Source organism: Nanorana parkeri, unplaced genomic scaffold, assembly GCF_000935625.1.
Source record: "Nanorana parkeri isolate BGI_ZX_2015 unplaced genomic scaffold, ASM93562v1 scaffold247, whole genome shotgun sequence".
Lineage (NCBI taxonomy): Eukaryota > Metazoa > Chordata > Amphibia > Anura > Dicroglossidae > Nanorana > Nanorana parkeri.
Genome location: NW_017306515.1, coordinates 519,316 through 543,725, shown reverse-complemented (window position 1 = coordinate 543,725; position 24,410 = coordinate 519,316). Strand labels below are relative to the sequence as shown.

At 39.7% G+C, this 24,410-nt stretch overlaps 1 protein-coding gene across 1 annotated transcript in view; it reads left to right on the top strand.

Annotated features, from left to right (window-relative positions):
• The window catches only part of LOC108787197 (prolyl endopeptidase FAP-like), a 78,819-nt gene that overhangs the window by 48,697 nt on the left and 5,712 nt on the right, over nt 1–24,410 (top strand). Inside the window, exons 16-21 of the mRNA XM_018556685.1 lie at nt 381–428; nt 2,698–2,796; nt 3,022–3,091; nt 4,081–4,275; nt 9,801–9,855; nt 23,190–23,289. Coding sequence (XP_018412187.1) covers nt 381–428; nt 2,698–2,796; nt 3,022–3,091; nt 4,081–4,275; nt 9,801–9,855; nt 23,190–23,289 — 567 coding nt within the window. The remainder of the gene's footprint in view (nt 1–380; nt 429–2,697; nt 2,797–3,021; nt 3,092–4,080; nt 4,276–9,800; nt 9,856–23,189; nt 23,290–24,410) is intronic.

Here is a 24,410-nt window from a genome sequence, read left to right as displayed (position 1 = left end):
CCCAAAACTTGAATGGTCTTGCAAAACAGTTACTTTTAAGGCATACCGACTGTCATGGTTACCAGTATGCCTATTTCCACTCAAATGTCTGGTGTCATAGCTGATGACATGTGCAGCACCATGGCAACTGCAATATAAAAAGAGGCTAAGATGGCACCTTCCTTGGCTGTAAAGGTTAAGAGGTTTTATTTCCTCTTTAAGAAGAGGGCATATGCTTCAATAAAACTGATAAACACTTCCTATCTTGTCTAAATAAGGATCATTCCTTCTCCTTGAACTACAGGAAGCCTGTCCCTGGCTTTATGCATTTTTATATTTAAGAAGAGATGTTTTTTGTTGTCCATAGCAAACCAACCATTTACATTTGTTTCCTTCTACAGGTCCGGGGCTACCTATAACCACTATTCATAATGGCACCACTAATAAAGGTATTTATAATGGTTTTATGGTTTAATTACATTTGTGATTATGCAGTTAGGGATAAGGAATGAGAAAGGTATGCTAACCCATAACAAACAGTCAAGGGGTTTATTTATATTATTATTATTTTATGTTATGTTATATTATTTTATGTTATATTATATTATGGTATGTTATATTATGTTTTCTCACAAGATTTACACAACCTTCACCAAGGATTTACAATTTTTCCTAATTGAATTAATTTAGGAAAATGTGTGAATCATGGGTAAAGCTGCGTGAATCTTATGTGGAAAAAAATATCTTATCTTTTATTAATCTGAATACAGAAAATTGTAAGTTGCTTTTGTTTTTTTCTGTTTTCCAATTTGTAATCCATTGCAAAATGCATTCTGTATCCGGATTCACTTCTCAATTGAGCAACGTAGGCAAAAAATCATCATCATCAGAATTTTACCATTCTTCCACAGGAAATCCAGCTCATAATAGTATACCTCATGTTTATAAGACAGCCCATGATGTATTGATTTTATCAGGGCTGTGCCAACTTTTGCCGCACATTCACTATGCAGAAAATAAATGTTTTCCTTTATTTGCATGTGGCCACATTCACCGTCTGCAACTACCCTTTGAAGTCTGTATAACTGCTGTAATCTTTCCATATAATTTTATAAGTATACTCCTATGTTACAGATCAGCAAACATTATTGTGTTGTGTCATTCCACAATGTGGCCTACAGATGTCTCCTTTGTAATCATCTTAGATAGTCTTCTGTGCCTTTAAAATGTAGCGAGTATATATCCTGTACATATAGAATTGGTTCTTTCAGTTATTTGTAGATTTCAACAGAACTTGCAATTTTGATATTTCCATCAAACTTGACCTTAAAAAGTGTATGTCGAGCTAAAGGTTTGGCTCCAACATGACTGCTTACATGTCCTGTGGACAGAAGTACCACATGTATGCTGCAATGGATTGGCACCAGGAAAGAAAAATTAAAGGTGAGTATGATACAATTTCCATTTCCCTTGTGCCAACATGGCAGCATACATGTGGTACTCTTGCCAACAGGACCATGCCATGGATTGCTTCCATGAAAGGTAAATTATATGTAAGTATGATACAATTTTACACTTTTTTCTAGTTTTGAATAGGATGGTGAAGGTTTAAAACTCCTGTTAGGTTTTTTCTGCTATACGGTGGTCCACTAGGGAGATACGCCCTCATGTCCTGTCCTTCTGAAAACTATTTCACCAAAGAGGAAGTGCGGAAAAACCATGGTATAGCAATAAAATCCAATAGAACTTCAGGCATTTTTATTTTTTTGGGAGAGTTCCCCTCACTTCCTATCTAAAAAAAGTTGTCAGCAGAACAAGAAGTGAGGGTAAATCTTTCTAACAGAGCCCTGGATAGCAGTAAAAACCTCACAAGGGTTATAACTAGGGATGCACCAATACCAGTACTAGTATCGGTATTGGTGCTGATGCTGAGTATTTGGGCGAGTACCCGTCCTCACCCAAATGCTCCGATACTTACCCCTGATACTGGAACTTCTGGTCAGAGGGAGATTTCCTATGACCAGCACTGACTCGAGGGAGCATGAAGTCTGCCTTCTGGCCAATCAGAAAGCTAGGCAGCGGGTAATAACTCGCCGCCCGGCTTCCTGATTAGCCAGGAAACTGGCTCCATGCTTCTTGGCCGGCTCAATGCTGATTGCCTGGGAAGTCAGCTCCATGTTAGCGGTATCAATACTCGGTATCAGCGAATACCAGTAGATAAATATCGGTACTCATATTTAATACTAAAAAATCTGGTTTCGGTGCATCCCTAGTTATAACCCTTCACCATTCTATCCAAGACTAAGAAAAACATTTTGGATGGACATACACTTTAAAGAATAATTGCACTTTAGGACAAAGTGCACTTATACTTTCTGCATTTTGTCCTGACCTGCAGGTGTGGTTAGGACAGTAAGACTAGTGCCACTCGGGGTTAAACAATCACAAGAGGTCATGACCACCGAATGCTGTTTTCTGGACCCTATCACTAGTGTGGTAACTTTACTCCTATCTGTTAGGCTTGCTCCTAGGACAGCAAAACTTCAAGGGGCATAAACCTAACCATTGCTTCATTCTCTGACAACACTTCCATTTTTTATATATACGAAGAAACAACACCAAATTCATATTTCAATCTATGAATATTAAATCGATATTTTATGAAGTACATGGAACTGTGATCACTTCACTTCATTTATTGAGGTAAATTTTATTTAGAGCTCAAGGTACTAGAAGACAACAGCAAACTGGGAGAGCGCCTTCGAACAGTACGGATGCCTGAAAACAAAATTGAGAATTTTAAAAGCAATGGGATGAGTATGATCATTTTTTTGTTATATTCTTTATTATCTACCTTCCTTCCTGCTGGTGCAATACTGCTAATCACCAATAGATACTGACATGAAAAAGAGTATTTCAATGCCTGTTCAATGACTGTTAAGGCTCATAGTGTTACTTCAACTAAAAATGAATTAAATATACAGTATATTTGGATCTATTTGATGTCTGCCTAAAGTAATGTCTATTTATCTTTTTTTCCAGCATTCTGGTACAAGATGACCTTTCCACCACACTTTGATAAGTCAAAGAAATACCCTCTCCTGATTTATGTGTATGTTATTTAAATAGTATACAGCAACATAGGAGCAAGACAGCCTGATAGGAGCTGTGCTTATAAAAAGGTTGTTAGAACAGAAATAAGGGAGCTGCCATTGATAACATGTTTTTTAAAGGCGCAAGCTCCTCGGTTTTCATCTTTATCCTCGTCTTAACCCCTTTCCGCCCACATAACATTCTCCAGCATGATGCCCATTACAGGGAATGAAATTTATACTAAAAGTGGTAGCACTGTCAGTATAAAAGTTTAAACTAGTAGGAAGAGGTATCCCATTCGGTACCTTTGGCGAGCTGGTTAAATGGTAGCTGCTGCAGTGGTTTATGGGTGAGCAAAGCTAAGGAAATGTAAATTATGCCAACAAAACACTGTATTGTGGAATTAAAAATCAATATGTGGTTATCAGAATGGCATTTCAATTCATCTAAATCAGTCAAAAGGTACTTTTGCTTCTGAGGTAAAGCTTGTTATTATACAAAATATTGTACACTGGTTGTACACTGGAGATGTATGTTTAGGAGGTAAACTTTTATTAGCTTAAAGAGGTTTTCTACTATTTGAAGAGTTTTATTGAATCCTGCCTTCAACCTCTTTATGAATAAAGATAAAGGGGCCACATCCTAAACCACAGCCCTCGTAGCAATTACTTTTTTTCACACGTTGATGTATAGGTAGCTCGAGATGAGCAATTAGGCTTCCCCTCCCTAATTCACTAATCATGAAATAATCTATGATGTTTTTGCATGACCTGTGCATTACTAGCCCAACTGTAATCTGATAACATGAGCAAGCTTTCTTGAGGGATAAAGATGGATTCAAGGGTGCAGATACCAATAACAAAGTATGCTGTTATGTATCTTACATTTGCTTTTGACTTCATTTGGTTAACCACATATCTATGCTACAATGCAATGCTTTTACCATTATTATATATTGTTTTAAACCAAATGATGTAAGCTGGAATTCTACTTTAACACATCTTTAAGGTATGGAGGGCCCTGCAGCCAGGAAGTGACAACCGCGTTTGCATTTGGTTGGAGGACATATCTCTCAGGCTCAGAGGACATTATTGTTGCATCAGTAGATGGCAGAGGAACAGCTTACCAAGGGGATAAGTTTATGCATGCTGTATATAAAAAGCTGGGATCACTGGAGGTTGAGGATCAGATATTTGCTGTAAGGTGAGTTTATGTTATTATCATTGTAAAACACAGTGTTCAAATAATTACTATTGTATACTATCCAGTACCAATGAATGCTATCAGATGTGTGATTGTGTAGAGCTGAGCAAAACTGAGAGAGATTTACCAACCATTTTGGCTAAATGCTTTGGAGTTGATGGGAAAGGTGAAATGAAGGTGTTTGTTGGTGGTTTTTAAAGGTAGAATAGACTTAAAATGGCTATTTTGGGTCTATTCATGTGCCACAAAATGGGCCTCCATTGGCTTCGGTATTTTACACCCCCCTGCAGTTTACAGCATCCCATGGAGGACTGGACTCACTCATAGGAGCGAAAAACCTTCCATGAGTGCATGCAAAACAGCAAGAATCTGCTAACAACTCTTTCTCCTTGAGCGTGTAAATCTGACACTTGAATTGTGGGAGTAGAGTAGAATAGAGAAGAGTAATGACATAGGAGCCTCCCAGTTTAAGCTATTGTATAGAATACTGATATTTTATTTTAAGGATCATATTTTATTCTGCACGCGAATAAAAACACTTGCTAATCATGCTGGCTGTCCGGTATGGATTAAAAGTAGGTTCACAAAGAATCTCAAATATTCTAGGCTGCCAAAATTCATTATGCTGGATTTAGACTGAGGTTTCCTGATGTATATCAGATAGCAGCTGAGCTGGGAAAGGGACATCAGAGAAGGTGGGAAAGATTACAGAGCATATCCCGGGATTTAGACATATTTCCGAACTTTATACCACTTCGCTCCGACAGGGGCCTTTCTGTGATATATTGCTTTAATTAGTGGAATGTAAAATCATTTTCATAAGCTTAATAGGTTATAAAGTCAAGCAGCTGGCAATGAAATTAGGAATGTAATTATATCAGAATGAACAAAGGCAGTGTTTAAGGAAGTGTGGCATCTACACTGGTGGTACACATCCTAACAGAGTGATGGTACACAGAAGGATTCTATTACATGAACCAGAGCCTGATGCTGGCAACATAGGGCAATTTCAACCAGTTTTTCATTGCAAGAATCATCAAATAGATTAATACATTCTACCACCAATGGTTTCTGTGGCCACCGAGAAATGATCTGAAGACTAGGTTATAAGTTGCCTTGACCTGTTCCGATGTTTTTACATTTAAAAGCTGTTTGAAAGTGGTTGAAATTGTCTGAAAATTGCTGTGTGTATGGCAATTATGGGAGAATATTTTCACTCCAATAGCATATACCAACGGCAGCCACTCAAGCAAGTGTGTTTATTTAAAGTATTGGTAAACCCTAAAAATGTTCTTCGCTTATTTGTTCCCTTTTGGTCTGTAAAATGTACTACTGAAAGCTTATGTTATATATGTTTGCTAAATATAATTAACTGTTGATCTTGCTGGAAATCTTGTGAGCTGATACATTCCTGTGCTTTCTACCTGTTTTGACTGTTATTAATTACATTGTTTTTTGAGGACCACAGAATCACTTCCCTCTGTGTTATGGACAATAGAAGAGGGACTGGGTTATGTGGTTCTATCTTTTTTCCTTTGTTCTGATACAGCAATGTGAGTGAATGTTGTCATCCAAGGACTGAAAGTGTCCTACAACCTTTTTTTAAAGACTGTTAAGCTGTAATATACTGTATTACATTTTTGGGCTCAGATACACTTTGATCAGCACAATAGATGGCTGCTTCACTGGTCTGGACTAACTTTTCAAGAGGAATGAAATACGTGGAGCAACCCTCAGGGAGGCAGGAAGAAGTGCTCGTATATACATAAAATCCTTTTCTAGACTGTATAATTGGCTGGGGCTGACAAGAGGGTCCATTTATAAAGTATTGGCATGACCATAGAAAAACATATTAATTTAATTTGGGAGACAGTACTTCTGTGCCAGCACCATATCAACTAATGACATTGTACAGCGAGAATACATGGAATCATTTGTTGCTATAGAGCTGGTGAATGTCCCACTAAAACTATGAAAATGCATGATGCTGATCTAGGGCGGATGTATCCCGGGCTGCCCCCAGCACTAAAAAGAGAACAGAAGGAAGTATTTATCTGGAGTTTTCTTCTATCCACACCTGCTCCACCTCCCACCCTCTACCATCCTGCCACATATATAGATGGCACCCAAAACACCTGATGTAAGTGACACTTCTGGAAAGGGGCTCCTGAATTGAAGGGGGTACTCTGCTATGAAAGGGGGGGGGGTCAAGGGTGGCAATGTTGAATGGTAAGAGTAGAGTTTACTGCACTGTTGAGCTTTAGGGGCTCTCTACAAATTATTGGCATGTCCCCCAAAATGTAGGTGTTTACCAAAGCACACACACACACATGGTAACTCACACACACACACACACACACACACACACACACACACATGGAGCCAGCCTTAAAAAGCATTTGCACCAATCTAGATGGCCAAGCTGTCTAATCCAGTTCACTCATATATATTTTAAATATGTTTTATGAAGTCACAGTATACAAAATGCCATTGTTCAGAGTTCTGTACTCATGTGACTGGCTGTATAAGTAAATGTGTTTTCGATCAGTGTATGTTATCTTTCATCCAGATAGCTGGTATGTTACATATTACCAGATCCAAGGTATTAAATAAGTCCACAGTTTTCACTTGTGATAATAAAACATATCGGTTTCAAACTTACCACCAGTGAATGGAGCATTGTTCCTCATTGAACTTGATCCTGTGCCAGCCTTCTCCAACAAGATGTAACGTCATATAAAGTAACCCCTATTTCATCACTTGGTTGTTAATGATCCTTGAGGTCACAGAATTACTCTTCAAGGAATAAACACTGAACTTTTAGGTTTACTGAATGGCACAAAACAGATGGAAACTATTAAAAGGAATGGATTACAGAGATGGAATGTGAACTTCATGGAACAGAGAGATGGCTGAATTTAATTGAAAGTAACATGATACAAAACTTACAAAGCTATGTATTTCTGTATGCTGTACATTACATACAGTGTACACTGCTCTCTCTCTCTCTCTCTCTCTCTCTCGCTCCCTCCTTTACTCTTATTCAGTTCAAATAAGGCAATCTATTCCCCTGTTGTTGATTAGCTGCATGCCATAGAATGCTGGCTTCTATAGTTCTACAACAATTAGAAATGTTGGATTTTAATTTCATCGATTTAGGTTATTCTATGTTTGCATATCATTGAAAGGAGAGTATAGAGTAGTAAAGATATGAACTGCTTGGCCTTATAGAAACAAATAGATAATATCTGCATTAATGTGCAGTGTGCTTTTATTAGGAATTGGTGTAGATCCAACTGTTTTTTTTTAAGAAATACATGTTCCCTGATATGTAAACATGTGTCAAAGCACGTGTAAACATTTAAAGCTGTATTCCGATCAGATATAAAAACACCATTTAAGTAATTATTTATTGAAAAAGAAATAAATATATTTTTAAAAGCATCTAGATATCATCCTGATGTAATCTCCTGTACAATAGAACTTAAGTAGGGTACACACGGTTCTGTCAATTCCTGATTAAACGGCCTCTTGGCACCGCTGTTGGCACCCTTCCATGAGCTGATTGAAGGAGCAGGTTGGAAAATCCTCAGCCAAATGGAGCTGGCAGCCAATCATCTTTGTTTAAGTATTCTGACAGTGGCTGGTGGCAGGGAAATTCGTCCATCAACGCTCATACGTGTTGATGGAGGAATTTCTTCAATTTTTGTTCAATTTTTTCAGCCCACGTGTTTACCCAACTTTAGCCTAGGACAGGGGCAGTCACAAGCAGCCCAATCAGATGATGCTGCATGTACATGTGCTGACAAGGAACATGGTAACAGTAGGAGAGAGTGTTATCAGTATGCTTCTGATCATTAACTGCCCAATGACAGGTTGAAAAAAAGGGAATTGACCATGTGTCTGAGTCTGTGCATTGGTCTCCTCTTTGTGATGCCATCACACTGCTGCAGTCTTCTGTATGCTGACTAACCCAGCTATTGGTTGGGGGGAAGGGTAAAGTATGCCTGGAGTCCAGCTTTAACTGCAGTACAAACATAAAGATCATCAACCTAGCTGTTCCATCTGGTGGGGCTGTGTAAATCTCAAGGGTGGTTAAACAGAATTACATAGCCTTTGACAGAGTAGACTCAATTGGTTGACTGACTTCATTGAATCATATTGCTGAAATTTTGGTTGAAAAAATTGTTTGGATTTTATAACTGAATCACACCTATCCAAAGGGTTAAAACATATTTTTCTTTAGCATGCCAAGCTGTCCAACAAAATGGCACATAGAGGGTTGGGACAAACTATTTAACACTGACAGGGGTGCTTACATTGGTCAACAAACCATTTAACACTGACAGGGGTGCTTACATTGGTCAACAAACCATTTAACACTGACTGGGGTGCTTACAGTGGTCAACAAACCATTTAACACTGTCAGGGGTGCTTACATTTGTTAACAAACCATTTAACACTGACATGGGTGCTTCCAATGGTCAGCAAAGCATTTTATGATAGGGGGGCTTACAATGGTCAACTTTTATTAAATTATATAAAACCTGTAAACCCAAAAAAACCTGTTGCTGAAACTGCTTAAAAAGTGTTAGCTGGAGTTCAGATTTAATTTGTTACTCAAGCCCACCTAAATGTGCTGGGGTCACCAAACACTACCCTCTCCACATTTTAACAATGCCACTGTCCACGGATGGCTCTGCTGCCCCTCTATAGAGTGGAGACACCATAAGACAGGACATGTGTTACTGGCCAGATTGCCAGGTAAAAACAAATAAAAAAGCCTAAACAAAGAAAACGAATGCAGCCACCACATTTAAGGACTGGTAAGCTTTAATATGATATTCCTCTATTTGGGTTTAGATATGCTTTAAGAGACTACAACAGGGGTAGGCAACCTCAGCACCCCAGCTGTGGTAAACCTCCAAACTACAAAACTACAAACTTCATTCCACAACAGCTGGAGTGCCAAGCTTGCCTACAACTAGACTACAAGGACCTAAAATGTGACCTGAGGGACTCGTGAGACGATGGGTACGTTTATTAAAAAAAAAATATTTCCCACTTCAGTCCACCATATTTGCTACTATGGAATGTAACCATAGGTATCATTTGAAGGAAAATCCTGGATGCATGCTAAAATCCACTGCATTGTATAAAAATCTAAAACATTAAACACAGCCACTAAATGCTCTCTGTCTCACTATCTTAATTAAATCACTTATGCAAACATGTAAATCAATAGAATCAACATCATATGCTCAAAAGATCACAATGATTATAATTATGAACAGATACTGGTAACTGTAGTCCTCATTATATAGGCATATAGACAGTTATAACAATGTGGGAAGTATTTTCCCTACATTCAATACCCTCATCAGGATATATGGATGTCTTTTTAAAATGTAAAAAAGTCATGAAAGCTATCATTTAATTTACTGTATTGTAGATTTTGTGCTTGAAGGAGGTGCCACTGTTAAGTTATAATTAATTGGCTATATTATTTGGCTTTATCATTTCAGAAAATTCATTGAAATGGGATTTATTGATGAAAGTCGAATAGCCATTTGGGGATGGGTAAGTATGTTGTATACGTGGTGTAATTATTTATAATCTTTGGTAGAAATCTTTTCATACAAATAATAGCTGCTGTAAATACAGTGTCTCTGAATCCTCACTTATGTTATGTTAGGCTGATTTAGAAATTATCATTGTAATTAGAAATATATAGGACAGGCAAAGGTAAATCTTTTTGCCACAAAAATATAAACTTATTTGGTAAAACTGCAATGACCTTATTTATGTGAGAAGAAATGTAACCAAATCATTTTGTAAGGTTTTGATATTCTTAGTCCACATTTGCTATCTTGAGAAATCTGCAGTTTAGTGGTATCTTCAACTGCCTATAAAACCAGTGCTAAATAAAACTTTGTAGCTCTTAATAATCCTGTGGACTGGCCTTCCTAGCCCCCAACCCTTAAAAACCAACCCCTGTAGCTCCTCCCTACCAGCTGACCCCCTTCTTTTTTACGGCCTTCTTGATTACACTTTTGACTCTTTCATTGACCTGATTCCCACAGGACCCACAGTCATGTTGTCTCTCCATCAAACATGCTTTCTATGGGACTAACTTTAGTATTGATTACAGAATCATGCTGATCATAAAAGACACAAGAAAATGTATTCTGTTTTGATTTCAGGAATTCAGAAAGCATTAGAACATGCTTAAAGAACAGGTCCACCCAAAACAGTTTTTTGTAGTTGCTGGAGGGTTCAGCCACTTCTTCTGGTCTCTATTGGTGAGATGTATACCTAAGTTCCCGGGTCTGCATACATGCTGTGGCCATTATAACAGGTTCCCACTCTCTCTCTCATCTGCAGAAAGATGGGTTGGAACCCTCAAAAGTAAGCAGGAACTCCCAGGTGTAAAGAAACAGAGAGCAGAGAGATCTTGCTGCTGGAATATTCATGGCATATAAGGAACCAGGGTCTATCTTAGCCTACCAGGTCCACCTATAATATTCTTTGGTGGACTGAATAATCATTTTTATTTAACATGCAAGTAGATGCCTTTATCCATAACACCATCTATACATATACCCATACATATTGGGTCCATAAAAGATAAGAAACACATTTAGTTCCATGAGGATCAGTACTGGTAGAGTAAAAAGAATTAATTATGACACTGCAAGGGATTTTATTGCTCACGATTAGCTATGTAAATATGTGATATCTAGTAAAATGCCTGTTGTTTATAGGAACATTTTAATATTAATCTGATTGACCATCAGTTTTAAATGAATATGTTGTCCTATTTCCATCACTGCTTTTATAGAGCATCCATTAAGAGCTCATGCAGAGAAATGTCCCTTTCAATATGAGTTATTTGTTTAACGTCTACCACAAATACTGATAATCTCAGGATTCCGCTAAATTCGTCAGCCATTATTTTCCATGGTGGGAATCTGCATGGAACTGGATTAAGTCCCAGTCTATTCTCCCATAATGCTCTCCAGCAACGTCTGGTGTTGCTGGGTGCCAGTGTATAGGTCTCTATAATGCTGTTTACTTTGCTGTCTTGATTGACTAGGCAGGATGTGGGCTCAGACATGAAATCTGCCTTAATGTTTTTATGCTGGTCTGATAACGTTTTAGTTGCAGCTCATAACATACATGTGTTAATGTACATGTTGATCCTTTTCTATAGACAGGTCTTTATTTTATGTGCATAGGTCATTGCATGGCTGTATATATTTTGAAGCAATATGCCAATTTTTTTTCAGGTTGGAGGTAAGTTTCATTTTTTTTATTTTGATGCTAACATAAGCAGTTTCTTCTGGTTCAAATACTGCCGGCAGTAGCAGAACTACCACCATAAAAGCTGTGCAATAGGTATGGGGACCAGCGCCGAGTAGTAGGGATCCCTGGAAGAGACTTCCCCACCTCACCATATTTTGTAAACCTGACAGACATATTTCAAGTATGTACTGGAGGCTAACTATAAGGGTTGGTGTGATAAGACTTACAGCATATGGCAGTATTTTATAGGTATTTTGTCCCTGTCCAACAGTAATATACACTGATCTGATCAGGGTGCTTAAAACTATATATGCATATCACAAACAAGTATAAACTACGCTTTAAAGGGACCCTATCGCCAGACAATATATTTAAACAAAAAAACTTCCCCTGAGATTATATTTGCCTTTAAGGTACTGTATTTTAAGCTTGTTATGTCTGTAAAATCCTCCTTGGGGAGTCATTCAAAATCCCTTAGACTAGGGATGCACCGATATGGACACTAGTATCGGTATCAGTGCCGATACCAAGTATTTGGGTGAGTACTCGTACTTGCCCAAATGCTCCGATACCTTTCCCGATACTGGAACTTCCGGTCAGAGGGAAATTTCCTCTGACCGGCAGTGCCTCGAGGGAACATGGAGCCGGGAAGCTTATCAGTATCGAGCTGGGCAAACAAATCTGATAATATGGTGACACGATCCCCACTCTGCAGACAAATCATTCCACTCACATAGATCCTTAGCAGCAGTCATTACCATACCTGTCCCTCGGCCAGCTGGGCAGACATCGCTCTCCAATCTCTCCGGGATCTGCCCACGTCTCCTGTGTGCACAGCGCCCACATGTTTGGCCCTCAGCCTGCTACTGTGCATGCACAGGATATCTGAATGAGAGCACATTCGCAGCAGCAGGCTGAGGGACGATCACGTGGGCACTGTACACACAGGAGACGTGGGCAGATCATGGAGAGCGGTGTGTGCCCAGCTGGCCGAGGGACTGGTACAGTAATGACTGTTGCTAAGGATCTATGGGGAATGAGGTGCCTGCAGGGTGGGGGTCGTGTCAACATATTGTCCGATCTGTTTGGCAAGCCTTGATGCCGATTGGCTGGGAAGCAGGCTTCCTGGCCAATCAGCATCGAGCTGGCCAAACAGAATAGAGTCTGCTTCCCGGGCAATCAAGAAGCCAGGTGGTGGGTAATGACATGCCGCCTGGCTTCCTGATTGCCCGAGAAGCTGGCTCTATGCTACCGGAAGTAGCGGTATCGGTACTCGGTATTGGCGAGTACTGAAATATAAATATCGGTACTCGATACCGAAAAAACGGTATCAGTGCATCCCTACCTGAGACTGCTGCTAGATTCCGCCATCTTGATTGTGATGTTAGCAGCTCCACCAGATTCAGAACTGTCACTCATGTGACACTCTGTCTTTTTCCCATTCGTGCCTCCCCAGCAGCAAATGAAAGTACAAAAATTCCGTCTGTCAAAGCGCTCCCTCCGGCCTCTTTTCTCCTATGCTTCAGCGATGTTATGTCTCTCGGTGTCCTCACATCCAATACAGTTTATTGGACGGGATGACTCGAGAATCCTAGACTTCTGCAGCGGAGGGGAAGAGAGGATAGATAGTCTAAGAGCAAACCAACTCCAAGGTTCATGTGAGTTTTTTTTATTTTAGTCTCTAGACAAAAAGAAGCAGTTAACCCTTGCACCGCGAGGGTAGTCTCACTTCATGGGTTCATAAACATTTTTCCCAGAGTTTTTCCTTAAAAGTTTGATAGGGAGGTGAGGGGAGGAGGAGCTAGACCACCATAGAGATTAATTAGACACTCCCAGAGGAAGAATGGGCTAAGATGTTCTCAAGGTTTGCTAGGAAATTGATTCTCCTGGTGTAGTCACATTTTCTAGCAAGTTGAGTATAAACTCAAACAGACAGCTAATCAATGATTAGATTAGCTGTCTGTTTGATCTGTGACTATACCCTTATAAGTATTGTAAATGTAATTATTTACAATGGTCACATTTAAAAAATAAACTTAAAAAACAAAAATATATAATTCTGGCATAACTACAGACACCATAAGATGGCAGCATATACCAGAACCTCTTTAAAGTAACATTGGTCCCAAGAATACCCTGGATCTTGCCTGAAAAGCCTTTGCTTCATTGGTGAAAGATAGACACACCTCACCCCACAGAGGTCTGCCATGTGTAAGAAGGGGGTAGTGTGTACCAATTCTACAATCAAGTACTGGGTAATATTAGCATGCTAAATGTGCAATGGTCTATGTGCCACCCTAAGGGCAGTTTTGAATTTGTTGTGGTATGCTCTGACACATTGTGTTATCTAAAGTTGTTTCATAGTTTTGATTATTTATTTATTAATTGATGTATTTATCAAGGCCAGGTCTTTCTCACTATCTGGCACCTAGGCCAAGAGAGACTTGCTCATATGACACATTTTCTTTTAGCTAAGACAGTACTGTCACCCTAAGTATCCTTATGGTGGAAGGCCGAGAAATGTTGTTTCAGCTGCAATGTGGTACAGGAGAATTTAATGATCTCAGTTTGGTGAATAATTTGGGTGAAAGACTATTCTTGGTGTGACAAGTCCTGTTAGGGATAGTGTGGTCTCCCCCACCAGTCTCTACAGTGACAGTAATGGCCCAGTGGTGGATTGAACACCATTCCACTCCATCAAACATAGAGAAAGACGTTTTGGATGGAATTGATGCACAAGCAGAATCATACATTATAAAATATATTTTATTATTTTGTAAAATTCTATATTTTTAACTCTACCTCAGGTTAATTGGCTAATTAAAATGAAACAAATGACCCTATATGTTCCAAATACAAAGCCTTCCCACACAGGGGGAGGGGGGCTCCACACTAATGCTCATTATTTTGTAATGGGATATCCAACTAACTCACTTAGGTGTGACAGTCAGGTATCTAGAAATGTTTACAATGAGCATCATCTGTAGATATAATAGTTTTTAGGAAACCATAATGAGTAAAAAAAAATATTTTTGGGTGTATATTTTTTCAGATTTGCTAGATTTGGCAAAATGGTTGAGCAATTTTCTGCCTAAATAAAAACCATTAAAGCTGAAAACCTGAAAAGTGTTGCTTAGCTGCAGATACACATTAGCAACACACTCCTGTGCCGGGTTCTGACTCCCAGCTCCCAAAGGGCTCGGCTCCACCTTACAACAGCACATAAATAAGGAAAAATCTGCCTATTCTTTCCTTAAACCACCAAAGGGGGAATCCATGAAAACTGGGGCAGACAGATTTCTTATGGCAACCAATCAGCTTCTCTCTTCAGTTTGTTCAGTTAAGCTTCGAACATGAAAGAGAGAAGCTGATTGGTTGCCATGGCCCACTGCTCCAGATTTTGTCTGCTCCAGTTTTTATGAATTACCCTTATATGTTTTTTGTATTCCACTTGGTCCACCAGGTCTGCCTTTACACCGGGTGGAAAAATTAAAACAAATAGTGGATCAAAGATCGAGAGTAGACAGCGTTCTCCTTTTTTTGTGTGATATTAAAGCTGAAAGTCCTGTTTGACTTTGAAAATATAAACTAGTCAAAGTTCTACCTTTTCCTAACTGTTATCTGTTTATTTATCCTAGTTAGTCATGTAATTGCCCTCATTTGATGCACTTTGGACTGATATATAATAATAGCAGTCAGAACTCCTTCAAGCAGTTCTCCTTATTCACATTATCTACACGTGACAAAGGCCTGCCATAGATTAGCCCATTTTGGAGAGATTCGATACAAATTCAATGAGTATAAGAAGAATATTCAACGAACGATAATGACATTGCAAACGACTAGACACAAAAATGATTACTGACATCAGATTAAGTAGGAAATATTATTCAAAGTCATTTTCCAGCTTTACTGGGCGATAATTCTGTTTAGACTGTTGATTTACATTTATCAGTATAAACCATTGTTTAGACACAGTATTTTAAGACATACAGGTGAAACTCGAATAATTATATAATATATATCGTGCAAAGTTCATTTATTTCACTAATGCAACTTAAAAGGTGAAACTTATATATGAGATAGACTCATTACATGCAAAGCAAGATAATTCAAGCCGTGATTTGTCATAATTGTGATGATTATGGCTTACAGCTCATGAAAACCCCAAGAACCCCAAATCCACAACCTCAAAAAAGTAGATTATTACATGCAATCAATAAAACAAGGATTGTACATAGAATAATATCGGACCTCTGAAAAGTACAAGCATGCATATGTACTCAGTACTTGGTTTGGGCCCCTTTTGCAGCACTTACTGCAATTACTTTTGCACGATATTCTAATTATTCGAGTTTCACCTGTATATGGTCTAGTTCTGAAATAAAGAAATAGAGAACAGTTATCCTAAAGCCACTGAGTAACATGAAATAATCGCATATGTTCTCGCTGTTCTTTCACCTACAGTTTTTTTGGTACAGAATATGTATGGAACCATGAGGTCCCCAGAAACTCAGGATGTTCTGATATGCAAAATTTGTTCAAGACCAGCCCACCTCCTCCTGCTTCTGGCAACTTTCTGTTCATTCATCAATTTGATGGATATCCTTTGTAGAATCCAATCCTGAAACTGATCCTGCAAGCAGTTTTGGAAATGTAGACTGCAGCTGGAAAGGCTAATCATTGTGATTACAGATTGGAGATAGATTGAGCTACTGTGGTTTGTTTAGCCCATGTGAGCACACAAAGCAGTACATAGAGGCCACAGTATTGACGTTGAGGTCAGCCGGAGGAACTCCTGAGCACAGCAGGGGAAAAGGAGACTGACACTCCAGGAAGTGTTGGTTTCAGAAGAGACTTTGAAGGATGATGTCTCCTAAATGTAGTGAGCTTTGGTAGCATGGGCAGTGGGAGATGTAAGAATCCACTATCTTCCTTACAAGGAAAGCTATTGTTTCGGTTTGGCAATGGAGTCATAGGGGTCTATTCACAAAGCTGCCGAAGAATCTGGCCGTATAAGAAAAAAAAGAAAAATTCCCATTCAAAAGCATTGGGACATGCTTTGTACATCGAAATCATGTCCCCCCTTAATCTCCTCACTTCAACATGTTTAGATTTAGTAACCTTGTCTCACAGCTTTGGTACTCCATCCCCTTAATTAGTTTAGTTGCCCTTCTCTGGACCCTTTCCAGCTCAAGCACATCCTTCCTTTGTATAGGTGACCAAAACTGGACCGCATACTCCAGATCAGGCCGAACCAGCGATCTATACAGTGGCAAAATTATTTATTTGTCTCTACAGTACATTCCCTTTTTAATACAAGACAGTACTCTGCTTGCTTTATTTACCGCAGCGTGGCATTGCATACTATTGTTCAATCTGTGGTCTACTATGACCCCCAAATCTTTTTCCATTTTTGACTTCCCTAGTGGAGTTCCCATTAATGTGTATTCTGCTTGCCTGTTTTTAACCCCAAGATGCATTACTTTACATTTATCAACATTAAAGCTCATCTGCCATATAGTTGACCACTCCCCTATTTTATCCAGGTCCTCCTGTAGTGTTATAGTGTCTAAGTCCGTCTCCATTACTCTCCCAATTTTAGTATCATCAGCAAACACGGAAACATGGCTATTCACGCCCTCCCCGATGTCGTTAATAAACAGGTTGAATAGTATGGGGGCTAGCACAGAATTCTGAGGCACGCCACTCATGACCCTAGACCAATCTGAAAGGGAGCCATTTATGGATACTCTCTGGACACATTCTCCTGTAGCCAGTTCTCCTGTAGCCAGTTCTCTATCCATGTACACAACATTTAATCTATGCCCATAGACCTCAGCTTGTGTACTAAGCGTTTATGTGGTACTGTGTCAAACGCTTTGGAAAATTCCAGATACACCACATCCACCGGCCTCCCTCCATCCAGATATCTACTTACCTCTTCGTAGAATGTCAGTAGGTTGGTCTGGCAGGAACGGTCCTTCCTAAAACCATGCTGGTTATCATTTATTATACCATTTTCATGAAGAAACTCTACTAAGTAGTCCTTTATCATTCCCTTTAATAGTTTGCATGCTATTGATGTTAGACTGACTGGTCTGTAGTTCCCAGGTTGGCATCTTGACCCTTTTTTGAATATCGGTACTTTCCGCCAGTCACTTGGTACTCTGCCAGTCATTAAGGAGTCCTTGAAAATGAGAAATAATGGTCTCGCTTTTACCTGGCTGAGTTCCTTAACCTCCCTGGCGGTATGATTATGCAGGATTTTACCATCCCAAAGCGGTACATGTTTTTCATGGAAATTTGTTGTTTTACGTTGTAGGCCTGTAATTCCTAGTAAATCTTAGGAATAACTCACCTAAATCTGTCCAAACAAGAGTCCAGTAGACATTATTTATTATATTATAATTTCTTATAATTGTGAAAAAGTGTGATGCAGTGCATTGGACAAAGCTCTAGGGACACAATTGAAATGAAATAGTTTGATACATAAGTGTAATCATAGCAGATTACATTGTATTGTGTGTATTCTGTGTAAATGTCATTTTTCACTTTTGAATTTCCCACCGGCTGTGACGGCCGAAAAACTAAACTAAAAGTCAGATGCCGGCCGCGTACAGCAGAAGACGCCGCGGGCTCGCAGGGACAAGGTAAGTGTCACTTTTCTGTGCATTCCCGAGTCTGGCTCGGGGTTACCGCTTCTGGTACTGAAAGTTAACCCCGAGCCAAACTCAGGAATACCGCCAGGGAGGTTAAGTACCTTGGGGTGCAGGTCATCTGGTCCTAATGCTTTATTTGCATTAAGTTTTTCAAGTCTATGTTGAACCCCGGCTACCGTCAACCACTGTGGTATGTTTTGCAATTAGCTATTTGCATTCTTATCTACATTAAACCCATCTTTTTCCAGAGTGTATACTGAGGAGAAAAAAGAATTCAACACCTCCGCCCTCTCTCTGTTGTTTAATTAATCTCCCGTTTTCATCCTTTTTTGGGCCTATCTGCTCTTGTCTTACCTTTTTACTGTTTATATATTGGTAGAATTTTTTAAATTTCCTCTTACTGACTGTGGCGATATGCTTTTCACAATCTATTTTAGCTGCCCGAGTCACCTTAAGATTCGTATTTATCATTACTAGACTGAAGCTGGAGGGTGGTATATGGTGTGGGCTTCACAAAAGCTGCTTGTGAAATGCTTAGAAAATACATAAAATCTTCTAACAAACTAAGAAAAAAACATTGTTACTATATCTGTAGAAAATAAATCAAGACAAGTGGACTTGCTGTATTTTTCTTGAAGATGTTTCAATGCTCATCCAACTAGCTTTCTCAATTCAAAAAGCTAAGCAGAGGAGCAGCGAAACGTCTTCAAGAAAAATTCAGCAAGGCCAGTTGCCTTGATTTATTTTCTACAATATACCATGACCTGGATGAATGAGAACCTTCACAGAGAAATATTAACACTGTGTTTGCAGCCATGGGTTTCCCCCAAATACTGTGTTTTGTTTTTTTTTGTCAAAGAAAGGGATGTCCTTTTTTGCATGGGATTATGTCATAACATAGATCACTGTGGAGTTCCTTATTACAAGTTTCACTCCTCTGACCTGAAATAATAATATAATAATCTGTCAGAAAGTTGTACTTGAGCTTCAAAACAGAGGCGGCTCTCTAATTAGGCGAGTTAGGCGATCGCCTTAGGCCTCGCGGTCACAGAGGGCCTCGCGGTCACAGAGGGCCTCGCGGTCATCTAACTCGCCTAATCAAAAGCAGGGATAGACAAAGTCGGCGCTGTGGAGGGAGCTAAAAAAAAGCACCTTCGTCGGTCCACGTGTCAGAGCGCTCCCCCGCCGGGACTTCACTCCACATTCCCCTGCTGGGACTCCGCTCCATCCGCAGCCCAGCCTGGTGTAGCAGTGCAGCCCCAGCAGCAAGAGCAGGAGGTGAGAGGACCGGGTGCAAACAATTGTTTTTTGCATACCTTTACTGAATCTGAGGGGAGGTGCACAATGCATACCTAAAGGGCTCATTCACACCACTTTGGTGTGTTTTTTGCACGGTACCATGCAATTAATATTTGAATGGCACACTAACACATGCACTACTACTTCACTTCATTGAGGCATGGCATGTTGCACGGTAGAGCACATTGCGCCTGCGAGGTGTGTTGGGGTGCAATTTAAATGAATGGCAATGCAATGCACCTGCCACACTATAACACATGGTAGGTATGTTGTGCAAAAGCTGTGTTGCCTTCTCACACATGAGATTTATTAGAAACTGGATTGAGCAAATATAAGCGTTGTTGGGCAGGAACATTAGTGGAGAATGTTTAATTGCATTCTTTTGGGGAGGGGGCCCCATACATTTTTTTTTGCTATGGGGCCCTTTGGTTTCTAGTTACACCCCTGCATGGGGGCAAGCAGCTAGAACGGGACACAGACGAACCGAGAATCTGAACACTATATTGGAAGATATAATGTACAGATTCCCACTTTGTCTGTGTCCCGTTCTAGCTGTGTCCCGTCCTAAAATCATTAGTCTGTAATATTTTAGAAAAACTGTCACATGACACTAAAAAAAGTATCTTAGTACCGGCGAGTACTTGTGGAAAAGTATCGGTACTTGTACTGACCTGTGTGACTGTGGGGGACATGTGTAAGCTCCTTTGTTGGAGAGACTGTTGTGACTGGTTCAGTTTTTTCTGTACTGCACTGTGGTATATGCAAGAGGTATAGTTTCCTAGGTCCTCCACTTTGACTAATTTGTTTTGCAGAGCATACGGCATGTGCCCTGGCAGATTGTAATACACAGCGCACACCCACAGGGAGAAAATAGAAGTGAGCCCAGGAGCGGCTCTTTAATTAATGAAGCAGAACTGGAGAATGAGGTGATTTGAAGCCTCACCTGCGGTGGATGAGGAGGGGCGCCACCATGACAAAAGAAGATAACCCAAAAGTGTGGGGTGGGGGCGGGGTGTGTGTGAATGGAGAACATCTACTGGGGGGAGTCTTTGTCCTGAGTGACGGAATGTCTAGCTTTGCCACTGGCTGTGTGTCACCAGAAATGCTGCCGGCTCATTGCCATCCTGTGCTCCAGCGCCTACATGTAGGCCCTGCAACTCCACACACCATACATGCTGGGCACCTGGCAATCTAGTCCCCCTGCTGTGCCTGCATATCACCTCAGCACTCTCTCCTCGCTCTCCTTCTGGCTGTCTCTCCTCACTCTCTCTCCTGGCTGTTTTTCCTCTCTCTCTCCTGTATATTCTGCAAAAAAAAATGGTGCACTGTGCTAGAGTGTTCGGGTTTCGCTGGAAGACAAGGTGGCAACCCTAATCAGCTCACCTCCCAGGTTACATGGGACCAGGGCTGGTGCTAGCATAAGGCTGAGGGTGCCGGGAAGGGGGGGGACCTGTGTAGGCAAAATCTTTGCACCGGCCTTGGGCTCGCTCTAATCACTGATCATCACAGTTCATTTTTCATTATGGGTGTAAGTGGGGGCCTCACATTTGAGTTTCGCCTAAGGCCTCACAAAGTCTAGAGCCTTCATCTTAGAACTGCAATATCAAATCATCACTTGTGTATGTGCATTATTCCCATCCTTTTATCTGTGTCAAGACAGAACAATTTTGACAAGTAATGTTAAGTGAGGACCAAATTCCTACAGCTTATAAAGTCTCTATTGCCTTGATCGAAGTCCAGTGATTTATTGCTATGCACTATATGGCCAGCTGTAAACCAAGTAAAACATTGTTAATCTCTGCTGCTTCAATTCTCTAGAGCCCTTTGTCACTTGTTTGGTTACCCTGAATTCTAGGCTTTGCTTTTTGTGTAAAAGTGAAGAGGTTATCTTTAGGGAAATGGCTATTTCAGAATACCGAAATCGCTGAGATACCATACAGTTTGCTGTAATAGAGGCTGAATCCCTAAAGCTTTTGGGGGGGATACAGCACCAAACACATCAGTTATGAGTAATGGTGTGTATCCCATTACCTGCAGCTGCTTCTTGTTTGTAAAATGTTCCCCTGACTGCCTTCATTACAACTGCCGAATATTGCCCACAGCGGCTGTGTTCTAGTGCTGTGAGAATTAACAGCCGCTGCTGCTAGCCTCTGTCACTGGCCCACTCCCCTCCTCTATTCAAAGAGCTTGTATGACTATTATCCCACAATGCAGTGTGTCCTGTTACTGGGCAATGGAGATTCTGTCATTTAACTGCTTCTTCTTCATTCACAGCACACCATATGTTGTGGGATAATAGTAATATGAGCTCTGTGAATGGCGGAGGGGCAGAGGGTGGTGCAACTCTGCAAATTAGCAGTACCGTCTATTAACTCTCACAGTGACGAAAGGCAGCCACTGAGGGCAATATCCAGCGGGTGCAAAGGGGGCACAGAGGGGAAGATTTTACAATGTAGCAACAGCCTACAAGAAATGGGATACACACCATTACACAAAACTAATGTCTTTGGTGCCCCCAAAGCCCCCCTTCCAAATGTCAGCTTTACAGGAAACATGTCTTAGAGGTGTGTTTGTTCTCCTGATCTGTCAGTGTCTAAATTAAAGTAACTTTAGAGTGGACTCCAGTTGAAGTGCTTCTTGATGAGGTGGATAGGTGGAAAGGACTATTCTGAAGTGCATGAGCCTGTTTCCTTTTACCCAACTGTTCTATCCTGATGATAAGGGGTTTCCATACTAGATTTGGCAGCAGGAGAGGTGCTTGGGAGAAAGAACAGGAGGACAGAGAGCAAGAACATGCTAATGTGTAAGGTATTTGCGATTTTTCCGTGCGATTTTTGAAAGAGCGTTTTTGGACGTTTTTAATCGCACTTCAGAGCTAAAACGCAATTAAAAACAGCCAAAAACGTGCTGATCAGCACGTTTCATTTGAAATCTCTATGGAAAATTAGCTGATCAGTGCTAAAAAATAGCCCGGGGAGCATTTTGGACAGCTGGTGGTACGGATCGCACAGAGCAAAGGAATATATGGGATTTTTCATGTCGGCGGTTCAGCACGGAACAAATCCGCATGACTGGATCATCCTGGTGTGAACTGGGCCTAAAGGCACATGTAGACACAGTGCCAGATTTCCATCACTGGAGCCTGTAGGCAACTAAAACCTTTTTTACACAAACATTTACTTGTTATCCTAGCCTTGACTTGGCTTACAATTGTATGTTAATTTATAATAAAGTGATGTGAGTTAACTGTTCCCACTGATGATATTGGTATCATTTATATGACTATTCATATTGTGCCTAATTACAAATCCGCCCCTGTCATTGTATCGACATGGGATAATAGTTGTCAATTCAGGCCAATTTGAGTCAGATCTATTGATGATTCAATTTCTATAAAGCACCCATAGACACCACCAGCCTAAGGTTTCTGAAGGAAAAAAAGGCAATTGGACAAGTAAAAACACCTTGATTTGTTTCTATTGTTTCCCCCCAAGACGTCTGCAGGATAAACATATAGCATTCCTGGTGGAATCTGGACCTCTAGGCCACCACAATCAAATCATGTTCAGTTCTGGTTAATCTTTTGGGTACACAATGTTGTTATTTCAGCTAACAATATGTCTTGTAATTCTTTAACTGTTGTTTCAGTCCTATGGAGGTTACGTAACATCTATGGTTCTTGGTCAAGGGACAGGCCTTTTTAAATGTGGAATTGCAGTAGCTCCTGTTTCCAACTGGGAATATTATGGTATGTAAAACATATATATGATTTTGAACACATTTTATGCATTTATCTAAATCACTCTTTAGAGGCATAGTCTACTATTTGCCAAAATGTAATAAATTCACCCATAAAATGTTTTTATTATAGATATTTATATAGCAGTGACAAATTATACAGAGCTTCACATACTGCACATTTTGCACAGTTTAAAAAAAAATGAACAGTTTTTAAAAGTTTTAAACATTTTGAAAATTTTTTACAAAGTCAAAAAAGTTAAAAAAAATATGTTTCATAAAAAATTATAAGAAAATATAATGCTGAGGAGACTATTAAAGTTACTTATAAAAACACACAAAACATTCATGACAGACATACCACATTCTAAAATTGTTCCACACTGAAATTGTATTTCACTCCTTGTATTTTGTGACAATATAACTCGCAAAAAAAACTGAAATCCTTTTGATATATGATATACCCTATAAATTAGGATAAATGAAGGAATTTCGTATGAATTACTTTCTGTTAGCTACACTGTGAAAAAAAAACTGTGAAAAATTAGGGGTTTTTTGCATTTTTTTTTAAAATAAAAAACAAAAAAATAATTTATATACACATATGTCACATCAAAATAAAGCCCATTTTGTCCTTTAAAAAATATGGTAAATAATTTGTGTAGGTGCAATGAATGAGGAAGATGGAAATAGCAGAAATGGCAAAATTGCTTTGGTCCCCATGAACAAAAACTATTTCTGAAGCTGTGTCACCAAGGAGTTAAAGTGCAACTCCAGTATATATTTTTCTATTTAGTTTACAACATAATAGAGAAGCGTTAACATTTGTATCAGGTTATTTTTGTCTGTGACCCGTTTGAAGAAATGGGGGCAGAGTTGTCATGAATACAGGAATACACAGATAACAGCAATAAAAATATTTTTAGAACCCTTCCCGACTCAAAATGTGATTTGTCTGTGTCTTTTTTAGAGAGATTTCTTATAACTTCCTGTCTTGTCCATAAATTCTCCCTAATAGAGACACTGATGCCAAAAAACACCCAGTTGAAAGCTGCAATAAGCACACTCAGCGGTGTATTTACAAATGCTGCTGCCCTAGGCAAAACAGCAACCCCCCCCACCGTACTGACG